At 46.8% G+C, this 16,741-nt stretch overlaps 1 protein-coding gene across 1 annotated transcript in view; it reads left to right on the top strand.

The window, feature by feature from the left end:
• Positions 1–16,741, top strand: part of nherf4b (NHERF family PDZ scaffold protein 4b) — a gene marked incomplete at both ends in the record, with an annotated part of 80,082 nt that overhangs the window by 43,650 nt on the left and 19,691 nt on the right. Inside the window, 5 exons of the mRNA XM_084320581.1 lie at positions 5,584–5,648; positions 6,029–6,240; positions 6,947–7,151; positions 9,443–9,582; positions 15,758–15,962. Of these exons, the coding sequence (XP_084176707.1) occupies positions 5,584–5,648; positions 6,029–6,240; positions 6,947–7,151; positions 9,443–9,582; positions 15,758–15,962 (827 nt within the window). The remainder of the gene's footprint in view (positions 1–5,583; positions 5,649–6,028; positions 6,241–6,946; positions 7,152–9,442; positions 9,583–15,757; positions 15,963–16,741) is intronic.

Genomic DNA, 16,741 nt, shown 5'->3' with positions numbered 1-16,741 from the left:
GACAGGCCTATGTCGTGGCTGGTGAAGGCGTTAGTGATGCTATACTGCTTCTCGGGCTGCCCGACCGCTGCTATCGTGAAGGAGACATTTTCACCCTTTATGGTCTTCAGGTCTCTTCTAATGGTACGGATTGTCATTGTTTCTTCGCTCCCCCGCAGACCCAGCCGGGCTGCGGCGGATGCGAGGAGGAGAGTCTTTTCTGACCCATCGTCTAGGACGGCGTAAGTGTCCATGACCTTGTCCTCGTAGCTTAAGATCACTCGGACCACCTTCAAGAGCACTCGGGAGCTCCCGCTCTTCGCAGGGTCTATGTACATGACGTTCACTCTCGAGCTGCTTGGGGGTACGGGTTTCTTCTTGTTGCTGTCGTGTAGGACCTCCAAGTGGGCGCCGTCGCACTTGCTGCATCTTTTCTTTAGGCGGCACTCAGCTGCCATATGGCTGCGCGCGCAGCGGAAGCAGCGGCGGTTGGCTTTGATCCACTGACTCACCTCGTCAGCGGTCAGCTTCTTGAAGGTGTCACATTGAGACAGCCAATGTTCATTTTCACAGTACTGGCATACAATCTTCCACTTCCCCTTGGTCTGGGGGGTGCTGTGGTTCTTGTGCTGCGGCACTGACTCGGCCTGGTGCATAACTGTCACTGACCAGCGGTTATCGTTGGACCTCCGAGGTCCATCTCTTGGGCTAGATCCACTCCACACGAATGTGTCCAGTCGTAGGCTGCTAACTTCCCTTGCGAGGAAAGCGGCCAGGTCTAGGAGGGATGGCTCTGGGCCGTTGGGATCACGGTGGTCTCTCTGCCGCCGAAAACGCTCTTGGCGGGCTGGAGGGAGCTTCTCCAGTATTCGCTCCACATTAGAATTTGCATTGATTGATTGATTGAAAAGTTTATTAACAGATTGCAGAATGGGTACAGTACAGTACAGCTCAATACATACAATTGTTAAGGGGATGCAGACCAGAGAAAGACTTTCGTCTTGTTTACATCAGGGTCCCCCATTTTCAATTCATCATAACATATATGACATACATGACATACAGATAGACAGTACTGCTACATCTATACCCCAGCATCCCCACGAGGGATTGTACCTTGATAGAGAGGTCATCCAGTGCTCTATTGTCTTTGGCTGGGGGGAGGCGGTCGATATCCCGTATTTCTTGGATCACGTAATCCCATATGCGTCCATAACGCTGGTCGAGGGCCACCAGAGCCGCGGAGTATGGGGTGCTTGAGTTGGAATATGCCAGCGCTATGTTATGCGCTCTGGGCACCTTGAGATGCTTGAGGAGGATGGCATATTTGTACGACTCGTCGGGGACATCGGACATCATAGTCTCCAAACACATGCGTAATTCCGTGTACTGTGCTCTGTCCTCGCGCGTAAAGTCTGGGAACGTCGGTGTGCCAAGGTACGATGCCATGGATGGCTGGTACATTGGTGAGCGTAGGGGAAGAGGCCTCCTGGGCGAGTCTCCCCGTACGTGTGGTCGTGGGTTAGTACTTGGTGGGTACCAGAGGCCGGGTCCCCAGGTTCTGTTCCTCGGTGCTGACTGTACGTCAAACTCACCCGTGAGTTGGGTCGGGGGTTTGTAGTGCAGTGACTCGGGGCTGAAGTCGGGGCTGTACTGGGCCTCCTGGTCCAGAGTACGTTCGTGCTGGTGGGCTTGATATTCCTCCTCTTCCTCTTCTAGGTCCTGGAGTCTTCTAGTTAGTCTCTCGGCGACGTAGGCTGGTTCTTCCCGTTGGCTGTGTCTCGTATGGACCGGTCGGGGAGGGGGCTCGGAGACGTAGACAGGTTCCTCCTGTTGGCCGGGTCCCGGGTCGCTTTGTCGGGTAGGGGAAGGTGCCCTAGACCCTTGTCGTGATGATCTCCGGGAGCTCCGTGCGGAGAGAGGGGGTCAATTGTTCTATCATCTGCGCCTGCAGCCGTTCGCGCTCTGCTTCGCGCTGTGCATTGGCGGCGTCGCGCTGTGCATTGGCGCGGTCTCGTTCTATGTTCTCTTCCGTCTGAAGGCGCCTCTCCTCTAGTCTGATGCGGTCGTCCTCACTCCTTTGTTGCGCCTGGAGGCGCTCTCGTTCAGTTGCAGAGTGTTCGCGCTCACTAAGGGCTTGCGCTTGGAGTTGCGCGTGAAGGCGCTCTCGTTCCGCTGCAGAGTGTTCGCGCTTGCTTAATTGTTGCGCCTGGAGGCGCTCTCGTTGTTCGCGCTCGCTCATTTGTTGAGCCTGGAGGCGCTCTCGTTCCATGGCAGAGTGTTCGCGCTCACTTAATTGTTGCGCCCGGAGGCGCTCTCGTTCCACTGCAGAGTGTTCGCGCTCACTAAGGGCTTGCGCTTGGAGCTGCGCGCGGAGGCGCTCTCTTTCCGTGGCAGAGCGCTCACTAAGCGTCTTTGCTTGAAGCCGGTCGCGCTCACCGTGGAGTCGGTCTCTTTCGGTTGAGGCTGTCAGCGTGGCGATCAAGGCTTGCGCCAGTCTCTGGTCCGCCTCGCTGGGGGATGACACTGACGGAGGTGATCGGGTGCTGACAGGGCTTGTTGGAGATCTGTTCTCCTGGCGCGCTCCGAGGTCTATCTCCTGAGCGAGGTACTCTTCTCTTGGTTGTGTGTCGGGTTCTATCCCTGGAGCGATTTCTTTATCCTGGAGCGCTCCGGGGTCTATCCCGGTGACGCTGTCTGGAGGTATAGTCACGTCATGTCCCACTTGGTCCCCCCCGTGAGCTAAGTCAGTTTCGTTTGAACCCACTGGGGTCTCTACTGGCAGGGTCGCCAAGTCGATAGGATTGGACATGCTTAAACTATCCGATTTATCCGTATTTAACGTCTGTTTAGCTAGGGGGTAGAACGAAAGCAAATTCCTCCAGATATGGAGGTAGCTGACGTTTGCGCTGCGGGCGTTCTAGCTTAGGGGAGCCGGTTGGAGAGTGTTCACCGCTGGCCATGTCAATATTAATATTATATTAAATATTACACTGATACCCTCCGGCTCGAAGGACCATTTGTAACTGAGGGGTTACAAAACCCTGACTGTATTAAAGATTGTGATAGATTAAACCACTGCTAGTTATGTACTTTAATTACTGGCCAGACAGTACATCAAATATAGATGGTGAACACCCACAAGGACACGGCATTGACAAAGAAATAGTATTTGAGGGTAATTTATTATTATTAGGCAACATTAGGTTACAGAATGAGAATTAGGGTCGCGCTTGTATGGCGAAGAATATACGTAAAGTCAGTCAATAGCATGAGTCACTAAGAATAGCAGGAATCCTACGATGGGTCTAAGTTGACACCACCTGTCGTATAGTAGCAACTAGATAGAGCAACACTGGTACCACCTGGAGACAATGGGTTCCCTCCGGGGGTGTAAGGCCTGGAGGGTAGAGGAATGTTCGGGTACTCCGTCTGATTCAATGAGGAATAAAGAGACTCCAGGTACAGGAGTCGGTCCTTGTAAACTCCCTTGATCAGCAGCAAAGTAATAATTGTAATCCAAATGCTAGATAGCATTGATGACAGCTAGCCAGCCCCCGTCCACGAGGCCGGCCCGAGTTGTAATCCTCACGAGGTTGAATCCCAAACGACAGTGGAAATCAACGATGCTCTTCTCCGGGTACCACGTTCCAAATCAATATAATCCAACCAGTAATGGTTCTGCAATCGCCGACGCCGATTCTCCTGTGTACATGTCCAACGGTTCTCCGCCTAGGACTCCTCGGGTGTGGGCGACGTATTTAGGCCACACACCCTGGCTAAGTACACTAGCTAAAGACACGACGAACCGCTGGGTAATGCTACACACGAACGCACGATATACAATAAATGAACGACTATTTACTTCACATTAGATTAGGTCGAACTCAACGTTACTTCATTAAACTCTGACATTTTTACTATTCTATTCGCACGTGGTTCGCAATGCTCTGTTAGACGCAAGGTTGCTCACTTCACTGCACGTTGACTCGTGGTGAAGGTGGGTAAGGTACTGAACGAGGCACGGTGTGCGCACCTTGCGCTGTATTTATACTTAAGTGAATATCTAGTCCCAAACCGCAGTCTTTGTCTGGTATCAATACGCTAACTCCGGGCATGTTCTGACATGCCTGAACTTGTCTTTGAACCTGCCGTTGGGGGCTTGCGCGCTGGCGCCTGGGGGCGCTGTCCAATAGGAGAGCGAATATTACTCTGGTTTGAACGCAGGTAAAGGGATATTCCGTGTATATATATAAATAATATACAAAGTATATCAAACAATAAAGGTAGATTCTCAGTTTAATCTGGCCCTTCACAACAATAATAATATGTATTATTATTATTATCATTATTATTATCATCATCATCATCATCATCATTATCATTATTATTAGCATTATTATTAGCATTATTACTATTATTATTATCATCATCATCATTATTATTATTATCATTATTATTATCTATATTACTATTATTATTATTAATATTAAGTATTTTATTATTTGAGTTCTTGTTAGTTTATTAAAAGCAGCTCTCTGATGTCTTCCATGTCTCTACAGAGGGGACAAAGGCCAGACGTAGATATAATAAAATCACACATTGTCCAGCCCTGTTTTTACAATGCCTGCATGCCTCAGATCAGATGTCATGTGAGGTTCAAACACGCCACACTCAAGTCACACTGGAGAGTGGAGGTCTGACAGCAATAAGAGGAGGTTTAGTCCGGAGAGAGTGACGTATAGGGTTCATAAAACAAATCAACAGGGGCCGGCAATTTACCAGGAGGAATTCATCTCTCAGCTCTGTCTGCATGCAACGAAATGTGAAACCTGAAACGTTGAAAGTGTATTTACTGAGGAGAGAGGTAATTATCTAATTGCATTTCAGCCAAACGTAATAGTTCTTTGGTTTTATAAGTTTTGAATACTTCAGTCAGGGCTGGTACAATCATTAACCTGTTGTCGGTTGTGTTTATAAAGGTTTCGTGGAAGTGATACATTTGACAGAGTAAGTTGTGCTTTTTTATATGTATATATTTCACAGCAACATTTATAATCTAATCTAAATAAGAGAAAGTTTAACCGTAAGAGAACATCATCAGGAGAATAATTGTGTACTGTACTGTATGTAAAAGATAAAATAAACAATACATTAATTTCAGTTCAGTGCTGGCAGTTTAGGCTACAGGTCTGAATCAGATTCTGGAGCTTTACGCGCACCACGTGTCTTCTCTATAGTATAAATGAAAGTACTTAAAAGTAGTTATTATAAAAGTACTGTTCTTTAAACAATCTGTGTGATATGCAGTGGCCTCTCGCTGCTGGCCTCGTTGACTTTTGGAACTGGCTGCTAATAGCACTCAAGAGACTTTGGGCCCGAGATAAGCTTCCTGCTCAGGAAGAAGCTTTCATGATTAAGATTTTCTGCAGATACAGTACCTACAGTATACCAATAACTACAATTAGCCTACAATTATGTTGTAATCTAATATATTGCACTAGAGGTATAGAACTAATCTACACTCTGTGGTTTGGGCCACTAAGTGAGGCGTTCAGTGGGTTGCGACTCAAAAGCAAAACATTTAAAATGTCTCCTTTACAGGAAACTTACATTGGATCCTAAAGAGGGAATAGACAACCCAGTCATGGTCCTCACGGATGACGCAGGTACGTTACGCCACCAGCTAGGTAGCTAGCCAACCGTTATGCCAACTCTGTTGGAGCCTATAGTGTTAACTAAACATATTTCCAACTGAAAGTCAGCTAACCTAGCTAGTGTTTTGGTTGTTCATACTTGATGGTGATTGGTGACTCCTGGGAAATGTGGTCCATTCATAAATGTGGTCCATTCATAAATGTAGTCCATTCATAAACAATGTGTAGAACCTCCTCATTTCAGTCTTAAGTGAATACATGATTACCGTCATCGGCAGCAATTGAAAAGATGAAAGAATGAACCAGGGGGCGGGACTAGTATAGAATACCACTTATGCAGTGTATTATCTGAGAACATATGACAGTAGCCTTCTGTTCTATTCTGATGTCAGACTCCATGCCGACGCCCACCCCGCGCCTGTGCGTTCTCAAGCGGGAGGAGGGTGAGTCCTTCGGTTTCTACCTGCGGTTGGAGAGGAGCTGCAGAGGTCATGTCATCAGAAACGTGACATCATTCGGGGTGGCGGACCGCAGCGGCCTGCAAGACGGAGACAGACTCCTGGAGGTCAACAACCGCTTTGTGGATGACATCACTCACCCTGAGGTAGGACTATAACTACTACTAGCCTCAGTAGTCCGTACCTACTAACCCTACTACCCTCAGTACCTACACAACTACTACCCTCAGTACCTAACCTACACAACCAGACAGAAGCTACTATAACCCTACTACCCTCAGTACCTAACCTACACAACCAGAGAGAAGCTACTATAACCCTACTACCCTCAGTACCTAATCTACACAACCAGACAGAAGCTACTGTACTAACCCTACTACCCTCAGTACCTACACAACCAGACAGAAGCTACTAACCCTACTACCCTCAGTACCTACACAACCAGACAGAAGCTACTAACCCTACTACCCTCAGTACTACACAATCAGACAGAAGCTACTAAACATACGCCTTCTACCAGCAAGCCTTGCATTAAGCCTCTTTATTTACATGTTACATGTTAAATCTGACCTGCCATATTTTTTTTTACCCTTTTATATTTTCACCAACCTGTTTCTTTTTTTCTTTACTTTGCTATTTCTTGTGAAGCACCTCATGATTTGCGCCTGCAAATGAGAGGTGCTATATAAATGGAATCTATTATTATTATGACTTTTGACAGGTGATTTATCATTGTATTGTGATTTCCTTTGTTATATTTAGCATTCTGAATCCAACCAATAAAAACAAGATAGTGAAACAGTGGGGTAAAATACATCGCCGTTTAACCAGACATGTCTTACTGTGACGCAGGCAGCCAGGCAGATCAAGCTGAGTGGGCCCCAGCTGTGTCTGCTGGTGTTGGAGGGGGAGGAGTACGAGCGGGCTGTGGCCCAGGGTCAGGACATCCGCTCCCTGGCCAGAGCACACCAGGCCGAGGGCTGCAAACCACCCAGACTCTGCCACATCACCAGGGACCCTGCCGTGGGTCTGGGCATCAGCTTCTCACCGATGGAAGGTAACGCCAACATCATAGGGGTGCTTATGGGGTCCCAAGCAGGGGGCCAGGGGCCTCATTTATAAAGGGTTCTTACAGGGTCCCACGCAGGGAGCCAGCCTCAGTTATAAAAGGTTCTTACAGGGTCCCAAGCAGGGGGCCAGGGGCCTCATTTATAAAATGTTCTTACAGGGTCCCAAGCAGGGGGCCAGGGGCCTCATTTATAAAAGGTTCTTACAGGGTCCCAAGCAGGGGGCCAGGGGCCTCATTTATAAAAGGTTCTTACAGGGTCCCAAGCAGGGGGAAGAAGGTTCTTCTTCACAATGTATTTGTTATCCAAATCCAAGTCAATGTTTAGAGTTATTGATTGCAATGTAATATAAGGGAATATATAGTATTAATAGTAATAAGACAATTATTATTGCTAAATCATCTTGAAAAAATATTTTGTGATACAGTAGAAGCTAAAACAGGTATAATTGTCATCGGTTTTTAATGAAAATCATTGAAATTATCGTACAAAGGAATCTAGGATTAAGTCAGTAAACAGTATTACAATATATTACCCAGTATTATAAGATATTACCAGTATTATAAGTTAGTATCAGTATTATAAAATATCACCAGTATTATAAGATATTACCAGTATCATAAGATATTACCAGTATTACAAGATACAGTATTATAAGATATTACCAGTATTATAAGATATTACCAGTATTATAAGTTAGTATCAGTATTATAAAATATCACCAGTATTATAAGATATTATCAGTATTATAAGATATTACCAATATTACAAGATATTACCAGTATTATAAGATATTTCCAGTATTATAAGATATTACCAATCCTGGAGTGCTGACCGGAGTGTCGGACGTCCCGTGATGAAGGCCGGGAGGTTGCGACCCTCTCTGCGTGCCCCCCTGTCTCCGGAGGTCTCGTAGTGGTGACCGGAGTGCCGGACGTCCCGCGATGATATCGGGGAGTTCGCGACCCTCTCTGCGCCGCCCCCTATCTCCCTGTCTCCGGCTGTCCCTGAGCAATGACCGGAGTGTTGAATGTCCCGTGATTAAGACGGGGAGGACGCGACCCTCTCTGCGCCGCCCCTGTGCCTCAAATAGATTCGCTATCAGCTCTATCTTCAATCTTTCAAAATGTTCAGTTGCTATCGCTATCAGCTCTATCTTTAATCTTTCAAAATGTTCAGTTGCTATTGCATGCACTCATCTGTGTTTCACTACACACTTGAGTGCATGCTTACCAACTGTCCGTCTGCAACACTACTATCACAGACATCTAAGAAGGGAGATCCCCCCTTGAATGGCCCTTCTAAGGTTTCTCTCCTCCACACTGCCTGTGGAGCATTTTTACCTATTGTTAGGTTTTAGTGAGTTTTTCCTTACCTTCGTGTGGGGTATGTCTGGGAGTGCTTGCATTCTTTCATTTATTTGCATTTATTTTAAATTTGTTGGACCTTATGGTGTCCTTGTTCTGTTCTTGACTTATTGTTATGTTTTCTTCTTGACTTGTTTAAAGAAGACCTGTACGGCCCATGGGGACATTAACGTGTGTTGTTGGGCCTTATAAATAAATTTGATTTGATTTACAAGATATTACCAGTATTATAAGATATTTCCAGTATTATAAGATATTTCCAAGATATTTCCAGTATTAGAAGATATCACCAGTATAGAAGATATCACCACTATGTAAGAAGCCCTAGTCTGTTCCAGTCTTCCCACTGATCACAGATGACCACCAACTTTAATCCCAACTTCCCACGATTGGTCCTCAAAATCTGAGCGAATGCTATAACTTCAACATCACCCTCCATTTTGTTTTACGTTTGGTCAAATGAAGTCCATGATGTGGGGTTCATGGGGGTCTTCACCATCACTATTAACTATTTCACTGCCACACGACAGCCGGTTAACCCTTTCACTGTGACAATACAGAAGGTTAGCCCTTTACTATCACACAACCGACGGCGATGCTCCATCATTAGCTCCGCATTGGCGGAGCTAATGATGCTAATGATGGAGCATCGCCGTCGGTTGTGTGATAGTAAAGGGCTAACCTTCTGTCGTGTGGCAGTGAAAGGGTTAAAGGAGCGCTTCACGCAAAAATGATAATGTGTATATCAATTACTCACCCTGTGATTATTCATGAAGAATTGTAATAAATGATCGTGTGCAAAACTGTTTAGAGTTTTTGGATGTGTCAAAGGTTATTATTTAAAAGTACATTCAAATGTCAAATTTGTACTTTCACCAGAGTATAGTGTTTACGGTGATTGTTGCTGCTTGCAGGGGGGAAGAAGGGGAGGTTCTCTGTCAGTCTGGTAGCAGGAGGCCACGCTGAGAAGGCAGGGCTGCTGAGGGGAGATCGCCTCGTGTGGATGGATGGAGCGGTGGTTTCAGACCTCACTCACTCTGCACTAAGCAAAATGGTATAGTATAAAATGGTATAGTAGACAAATGGTATAGTAGAACATGGTCTTAGATGCTTCTATAGAAAGTAGGTACAAAAAGTTCTCTTTGCCCTATAGGAGGGAATTTTTTATTTATTTTTTTAAACCTACTTTCTATAGAAGCAGCTGGGAGGTGCGCTGTTTTAAGTGAGCGTGGATTATTGAATTGATTGCTAATTTTATTACTGTCCGCCTTGTTTCCAACTGGTTAAGCTTGGTGACTCTTTCGAAGTTGCTCTCTTTCGAAGTTGGTTAAGCTTAGAGTTTGGAATCAGGGCTGGTGGTCTATCGTCCTGCTCTAAAGACAAACTAAGCTTAACCAACTTCAAAAGAGAGCGACTTCGAAAGAGTCGCCAAGCTTAACCAGTTGGAAACAAGGCGGACAGTAATAAAATGTGCAATTAAATCAATCAATTCACGCGATTTTTATTTTGTTCCACAATGACTACCCACCAATTACATAATCCAACATTGTTTAAGAAACTAACACATTCGCCGTGACAGAATAGTTTTTCATTTAGTCTTTATGACCCTATCAACATCGTTTACTGTCCGCCATCTTGCTTTCACTTCTAAAAACTCGCAGGCCGGATTGATAGTAATTCGGTTGTGGGCGGGTCCTGGCACCAAATACCCAGGTGTAACTTGACTGTTTCAGCCAATCAGAAATCGAGAAATTTGCATGCCATTGTATAAAGCCAAATTAACTATACACACCAGGTACCAATGACTGCAATCAGGGCAGATAGACGGTAATTACCATCAGGTAACACTAGGGCTTTTGCTCCCAGAGGAGAGCAAAACCCCAAACATTACAGAAAATGGTATAGTAGAAAATGGTATTCTGAAAGACACTGACGTCACGAGACCGCCGCCATCTTAGTTTAGGGGAGAACAAACAGGTGTGTATGAGCAAAAGTGAGCTCTGTTTTTAAATAGTAGTAACATATAAACATGAAAAAGGCATGTAGGCTACTTGAAGCCTCCAGTGCACATACACTGAGAATGGACTACTATATGGTGAAGTGTCATGATCCTAGGCCCGGTCCTGGCTGAACTGGGCAGGATGGTAACATTGGGCAGTACCCTCCACCTAACTTTGGGCAATGCCCTCCATCTGACATTGGCCCTCGGCCTGACATTGGCGCCCTACCACCCTCTAGTGGTCACAAACAATTGGTGCACGCTGCAATGACAAGTATCTTGACCACTGTATTAACAGTAATTAATTGTGTAATCAATGTGGTGTCCTGGTGTGTGCTGTCATTGTCTTTCCCTTCCCTGGTGTGATGTCATGCACTGTTTTGGGTTGTTAGGAGTTGCTTTTGTGTTTAGTTGTGTTTAGTTGTTCTTTGCTTATTGTCTAGGTGTTGTTTGTGATTCTGTGTTGGCCAGGTGTTCTTAATTGTTAATTAGTTGGGGTATATAGGGTTCTGTCTGTCCTCCCTTCGGTGTGGCGACATACCTCCAGTTACCCCCTGTTCCTATCCACGTCGTGTCGCACCGTTCTCCCTCTAGTAAGTCTTAGTGTTTGTTGCTTTGTATTGTGAAGTTTGTTATATAGTTTCTGTATGTTCCTTGTATTGCACTGGATTCTACAGTAAACACCCTTCTCCAAGCTTCACTCCTCGCCTCTGCCTCCTCCATTCCTTCCCTTTCTGTATTATTGCATTCTACCTACCCCATCGTGACAGAATGTCGCCACCAACAGTAACGAATGCAGCAGGAAGGGTAAGTGATACCATCACCGTTGTCCTGACCCTGATGGCCGGTGACATGAAGAGTTACTCACTGGCCAAATGGGGGTTCCTACTCCGGAAGATCGACCAGGTCGCCACTGAGAATCCGACACTGCAGACGGCGATGTGGGAGATGGCTGAACATGTTGCTGTCCTCATAGAGAAGCATAAACCGAAGGCTAGGGTAGCTAGCCTGCCGACTGTTCTCAGGCTTACGGTCAGCCTAGATCCTCCCACAGCCGCTGAGGCTGCTCGGATGTCCATCGCCGATCTGTCGTCTACAGCCAACATAGCTCCGACCGTTAGCTTCGTGCCAATAGCTAACCGGTCGTCCCCAGTTAGCACAGCTCCACTTGTTAGTCCCGCCACTATCGATGGCCAGACGTCTCCAGTGGGTACAGCTCCACCCGTTAGCTTTGCTCAGACAGCTAACCAGACGTCCACAGCTAACATAGCTCCACCCGTTAGCTTCGTGCCAATAGCTAACCGGTCGTCCCCAGTTAGCACGGCTCCACCTGTTAGTCCCGCCACTATCGATGGCCAGTCGTCTCCAGTGGGTACAGCTCCACCCGTTAGCTTTGCTCAGACAGCTAACCAGACGTCCACAGCTAACATAGCTCCGCCGGTTAGCTTTGTGTCAATAGCTAACCAGCCACTCCCAGCTAACCTAGCTCCGCCCGTTAGCTTCGTGTCAATAGCTAACCAGCCGTCCCCAGCTAACATAGCTCCACCCGTTAGCTTCGTGCCAATAGCCAACCGGTCGTCCCCAGTTAGCACGGCTCCACCTGTTAGTCCCGCCACTATCGATGGCCAGACGTCTCCAGTGGGTACAGCTCCACCCGTTAGCTTTGCTCAGACAGCTAACCAGACGTCCACAGCTAACATAGCTCCGCCGGTTAGCTTTGTGTCAATAGCTAACCAGCCACTCCCAGCTAACCTAGCTCCGCCCGTTAGCTTCGTGTCAATAGCTAACCAGCCGTCCCCAGCTAACATAGCTCCGCCCGTTAGCTTCGTTTCAATAGCTAACCGGCCGTTTCCAGCTAGCACAGTCTCCACTGCCAGACTAGGCTCCAGGTTCAGGGTGAGCCTAGTATCTGAGACAGACCAGATGTCTCCAGCTAGCACAGTCTCCACTGCCAGACTAGGCTCCAGGTTTAGGGTGAGCCTAGTACCTGAGACGGACCAGATGTCCCAAGCTAGCCAGGCATTCTCAGCTAGCACAGTTACCACAGTGAGTCCAGGGCCCACAGTTAGCCTAGCCCCCGAGGCTAGTATGGCTAGTAAGGCCTCCACAGCTGGTCCAGCTTCCACGCCCAGTCCAGCCTCAGCTCTGGGTCCTGGCTCCTCATCCCCGGATCCTACACCACGCCTCGCCGCCGAGACCGATCCGGTCTCCACGCCCTGCCCGGCCTCTCCACCTGTTCCGGCTGCCGTGCCGGCTCCCGGCTCCTCGACGGATCCTGGCTCCTCATCTCCGGATCCTACACCAAGCCTCGCCGCCGAGACCGATCCGGTCTCCACGCCCTGCCCGGACTCTACACCTGGTCCGGCTGCCGTGCCGGCTCCCGGCTCTTCGACGGATCCTGGCTCCCCGTCTGGTCCAGCTCTGCGCCGTGATCAGCGTCCTGGTCCTCGCCGTGGTCCTCGCCGGGGTCTTCGCCGTGGTCTTCGCCGTGGTCTGCGTGGGATACTGCTCCAGGGGTCGTCGCCGCCGCACCTCCGGTCCGGCTCTCCTGAACCGGCCCCGGGTCCGGCGGCTGGAGGGTCTCTCGCCCGGGATCCTGCTCCAGGGTCCAGCTCCCCTTCCCGGGCTTCTACACCTGTACCCACCCCCCCTCGTCGGGCCTCTCTTCCCAGGTCCAGCCCTCCTCGTCGGGCCTCGGTGCCCGTCCCCACTCCCCCTCGCCGGGCCTCGGTTCTCAGGTTCTGCCCCCCTCCCCGGGTCTCGGTGCCCATCCCCACCCCCCCTCGTCGGACCTCTGTTCCCAGGTCCAGTCCTCCTCCCCGGGCCTCTGTTCCCGTCCCCACCCCCCCTCTCCGGGCATCTGCGCCCGTTTTCAACCCCCCTGGCTGCTATGCCCCTCCTGGGTTTTTCGTTCAGCCTCCTGGTCTCACTTCTTCGGGTCCTCTCCCTGGGTCCTCTCCGGGGTTCCGGCTTCCTCCCTCACCTGCTTATGGACGTTGTTTTCGGGGGTCTGGAAGCCCCCCGTTGAGGGGGGGGTACTGTCATGATCCTAGGCCCGGTCCTGGCTGGACTGGGCAGGATGGTAACATTGGGCAGTACCCTCCACCTAACTTTGGGCAATGCCCTCCATCTGACATTGGCCCTCGGCCTGACATTGGCGCCCTACCACCCTCTAGTGGTCACAAACAATTGGTGCACGCTGCAATGACAAGTATCTTGACCACTGTATTAACAGTAATTAATTGTGTAATCAATGTGGTGTCCTGGTGTGTGCTGTCATTGTCTTTCCCTTCCCTGGTGTGATGTCATGCACTGTTTTGGGTTGTTAGGAGTTGCTTTTGTGTTTAGTTGTGTTTAGTTGTTCTTTGCTTATTGTCTAGGTGTTGTTTGTGATTCTGTGTTGGCCAGGTGTTCTTAATTGTTAATTAGTTGGGGTATATAGGGTTCTGTCTGTCCTCCCTTCGGTGTGGCGACATACCTCCAGTTACCCCCTGTTCCTATCCACGTCGTGTCGCACCGTTCTCCCTCTAGTAAGTCTTAGTGTTTGTTGCTTTGTATTGTGAAGTTTGTTATATAGTTTCTGTATGTTCCTTGTATTGCACTGGATTCTACAGTAAACACCCTTCTCCAAGCTTCACTCCTCGCCTCTGCCTCCTCCATTCCTCCCCTTTCTGTATTATTGCATTCTACCTACCCCATCGTGACAGTGAAGTAGCTAGCAGCTAACATTTATCTGCCGTTTACAGCCGCACAGCCAATAATTAATTTACGATATAAATATTTGTTCCTTATTCTCACCTGTTATGAAATGGGTAGAGCAGACATACATATGATTTGACTTGGGGGACCAGTGTCTGCTTTGATCGACTCTCCCGTCTGCATCTACCCTCTTGATAGCCGCCAGTCACTTTATAAAACTTCGAGTTTTGATTTTGTTATATTGGTACAAAACGTCACACAGCAGCTCTTTGGCATTTTGATGCACTGAAGAAAATTACCCTTGATTATGTTTAATTTGCAGCTTTCCGATCAGTTTTCTGCACTAAATGAAGCGTAAACAATCGAGTGAATTTCCCCCCCACGCTGCAGTTGCTTAGCAACAACAGACAGGAAGTTGACTTCGAGAATAGTAGACAAATGGTATAGTAGACAAATGTTATAGTAGACAAATGGTATAGTAACAGAATGGTATAGTATAAAAATGGTATATTATCCACATGGTATATTATAAAAATGGTATATTATCAAAATGGTATAATATCAAAATGTATAATATCAAAATGTGTTACAAGTTGGGTAGGTGTGTAGGACCCAGGTGCAGTGTAGAACGGATAAGACGAGGCAGGTGTTGATTTTCAAACAAAAGGATACTCTTTTATTTAGAGTCGGCAAAAGGAAACACACAGACAAAGGCGTATAAACAAAAAGGGGAGATACACTGTCTCAAACATGTCTGAGCAAATACTGTAATTACGGTAAATGGGAAAAGCAAAGGAGAGAAAACTATCTCTCCAAAACACGTAACGAAAAGAAACACATTGGACGACGGCGCTACATAAGCACACAATAAAGAGATACACTTGGTAAGGCAACGACACAGCAATCAATATACATGGCAAACTAACTTATTCTCCATGGCAGGAGAGCTAAGCTTTACTCACAACGGTGTACTCACGGGAAGGTTCAGTGATCGACTGACGATCTGAATAGTAACCAGGAAGAACATATAAAGTGAACTTAACTATACACACCAGGTGCAATCAGGGCAGATAGACATCGGACAACAGTAGGGCTTTTGCTCCCAGAGGACAGCAAAACCCCAAACGTTACAAAAATGGTATAATATCAGAATGGTATCAGAATGCTATAGTATCAAAATTGTATAGTATCAAAATGGTATATTATCAAAATGGTGTAATATCAAAATTGTATAATATCAAAATGGTGTAATATCAAATTGGTATGATGTCAAATTGGTGTAATGTCAAATTTGTATAATGTCAAATTGGTGTAATGTCAAATTGGTGTAATGTCAAATTGGTGTAATGTCAAATTCGTATAATGTCAAGTTCGTATAATGTCAAATTCGTATAATATAGAAAATTGTATAATATCAAAATGGTATCATATCAAAATGGTATAATATCAAAGGAGAGGAGAGGAGTGGAGAAAACAAGCAATTTTGTTGTGTGTTTGTTTGGGAAATGAATCAAGACTGTTGTTTCCACAGATGAAGAAATGTGGCGATCACATCACCATCCTGGTCGTGGACAGCGAGAGCGAGCGCCTCTACAATCAGCATAATATGCCCATTCTGCCCGCCATGGCTACCTCACATAACCTGCCGTACACGTCCAGAAAACTGACCCTCGTCCAGGGGCCAGAGGGCTACGGCTTCCTCCTGGGTCAGGCCAAGACACCACTGGGACGAGCAGGTGGAGAGTTGCTCTTCATTGATTGTTTGAAAATTTGATTGAAATTTGAAATTTATTAGAAGGATAAACCCCTTGAGATATGCTATCTCGTTTTCGAGGGGGTCCTGTATTAACAGATTACAGAATGGGTACAATACAGTACGGCTCAGTACACACAATTGTTAAGGGGATGCAGACCAGAAAAAGACTTTCGTCTTGGTTACATCAGGGTCCCCCATTTTCAATTCATCATAACATGTATGACATACACGACATATACAGGGTTTGGACATTTACCGGGGCCAGTTTTGAATTGCGGCCTTTTTAGAGCGGTTTTGAAGGTGGGTAGGGATTCACACTCTTTTACGGCTGTGGGTAGGGCGTTCCTCATTGCTCTTATTCTGTAAATTTTATGCTTCTGTAACATTTTCTGGTATCCAGTTCTCCAGTAGTTTTAAGCAAATGTGTCCTTGAAACAAATAAAATAATTTAGCAAATTGGGCTCTGTAAGATTTCTTGAAATATGTAGAAATTGGATGAGAAATCTGATTGGATAAAGTGGGAAGGGATAGCAGGAAATATATTTTCTATTTACTGCAGCGTAGAGGGATTGAGAGGCCCATATGCTACTGATCAAACACTCTGTGATTTAACACTTATTTTAACAAAAAACACTTACAGCACCTTTAAGTGATCAGATAGAGCAGAGCATTAAGTGATCAGAATGTTAAGTGATCAGAACATTAAGTGATCAGATAGAGCAGAACATTCTTTTTTGATCCACTTTTTTTATTTCTTTT

Source organism: Notolepis coatsorum (assembly GCF_963971535.1).
Source record: "Notolepis coatsorum genome assembly, chromosome: 8".
In the NCBI taxonomy this organism is placed as follows: Eukaryota; Metazoa; Chordata; class Actinopteri; order Aulopiformes; family Paralepididae; genus Notolepis; species Notolepis coatsorum.
Note: the sequence above shows the minus strand (reverse complement) of the source record. Positions and strands in the feature narration are given on the sequence as shown.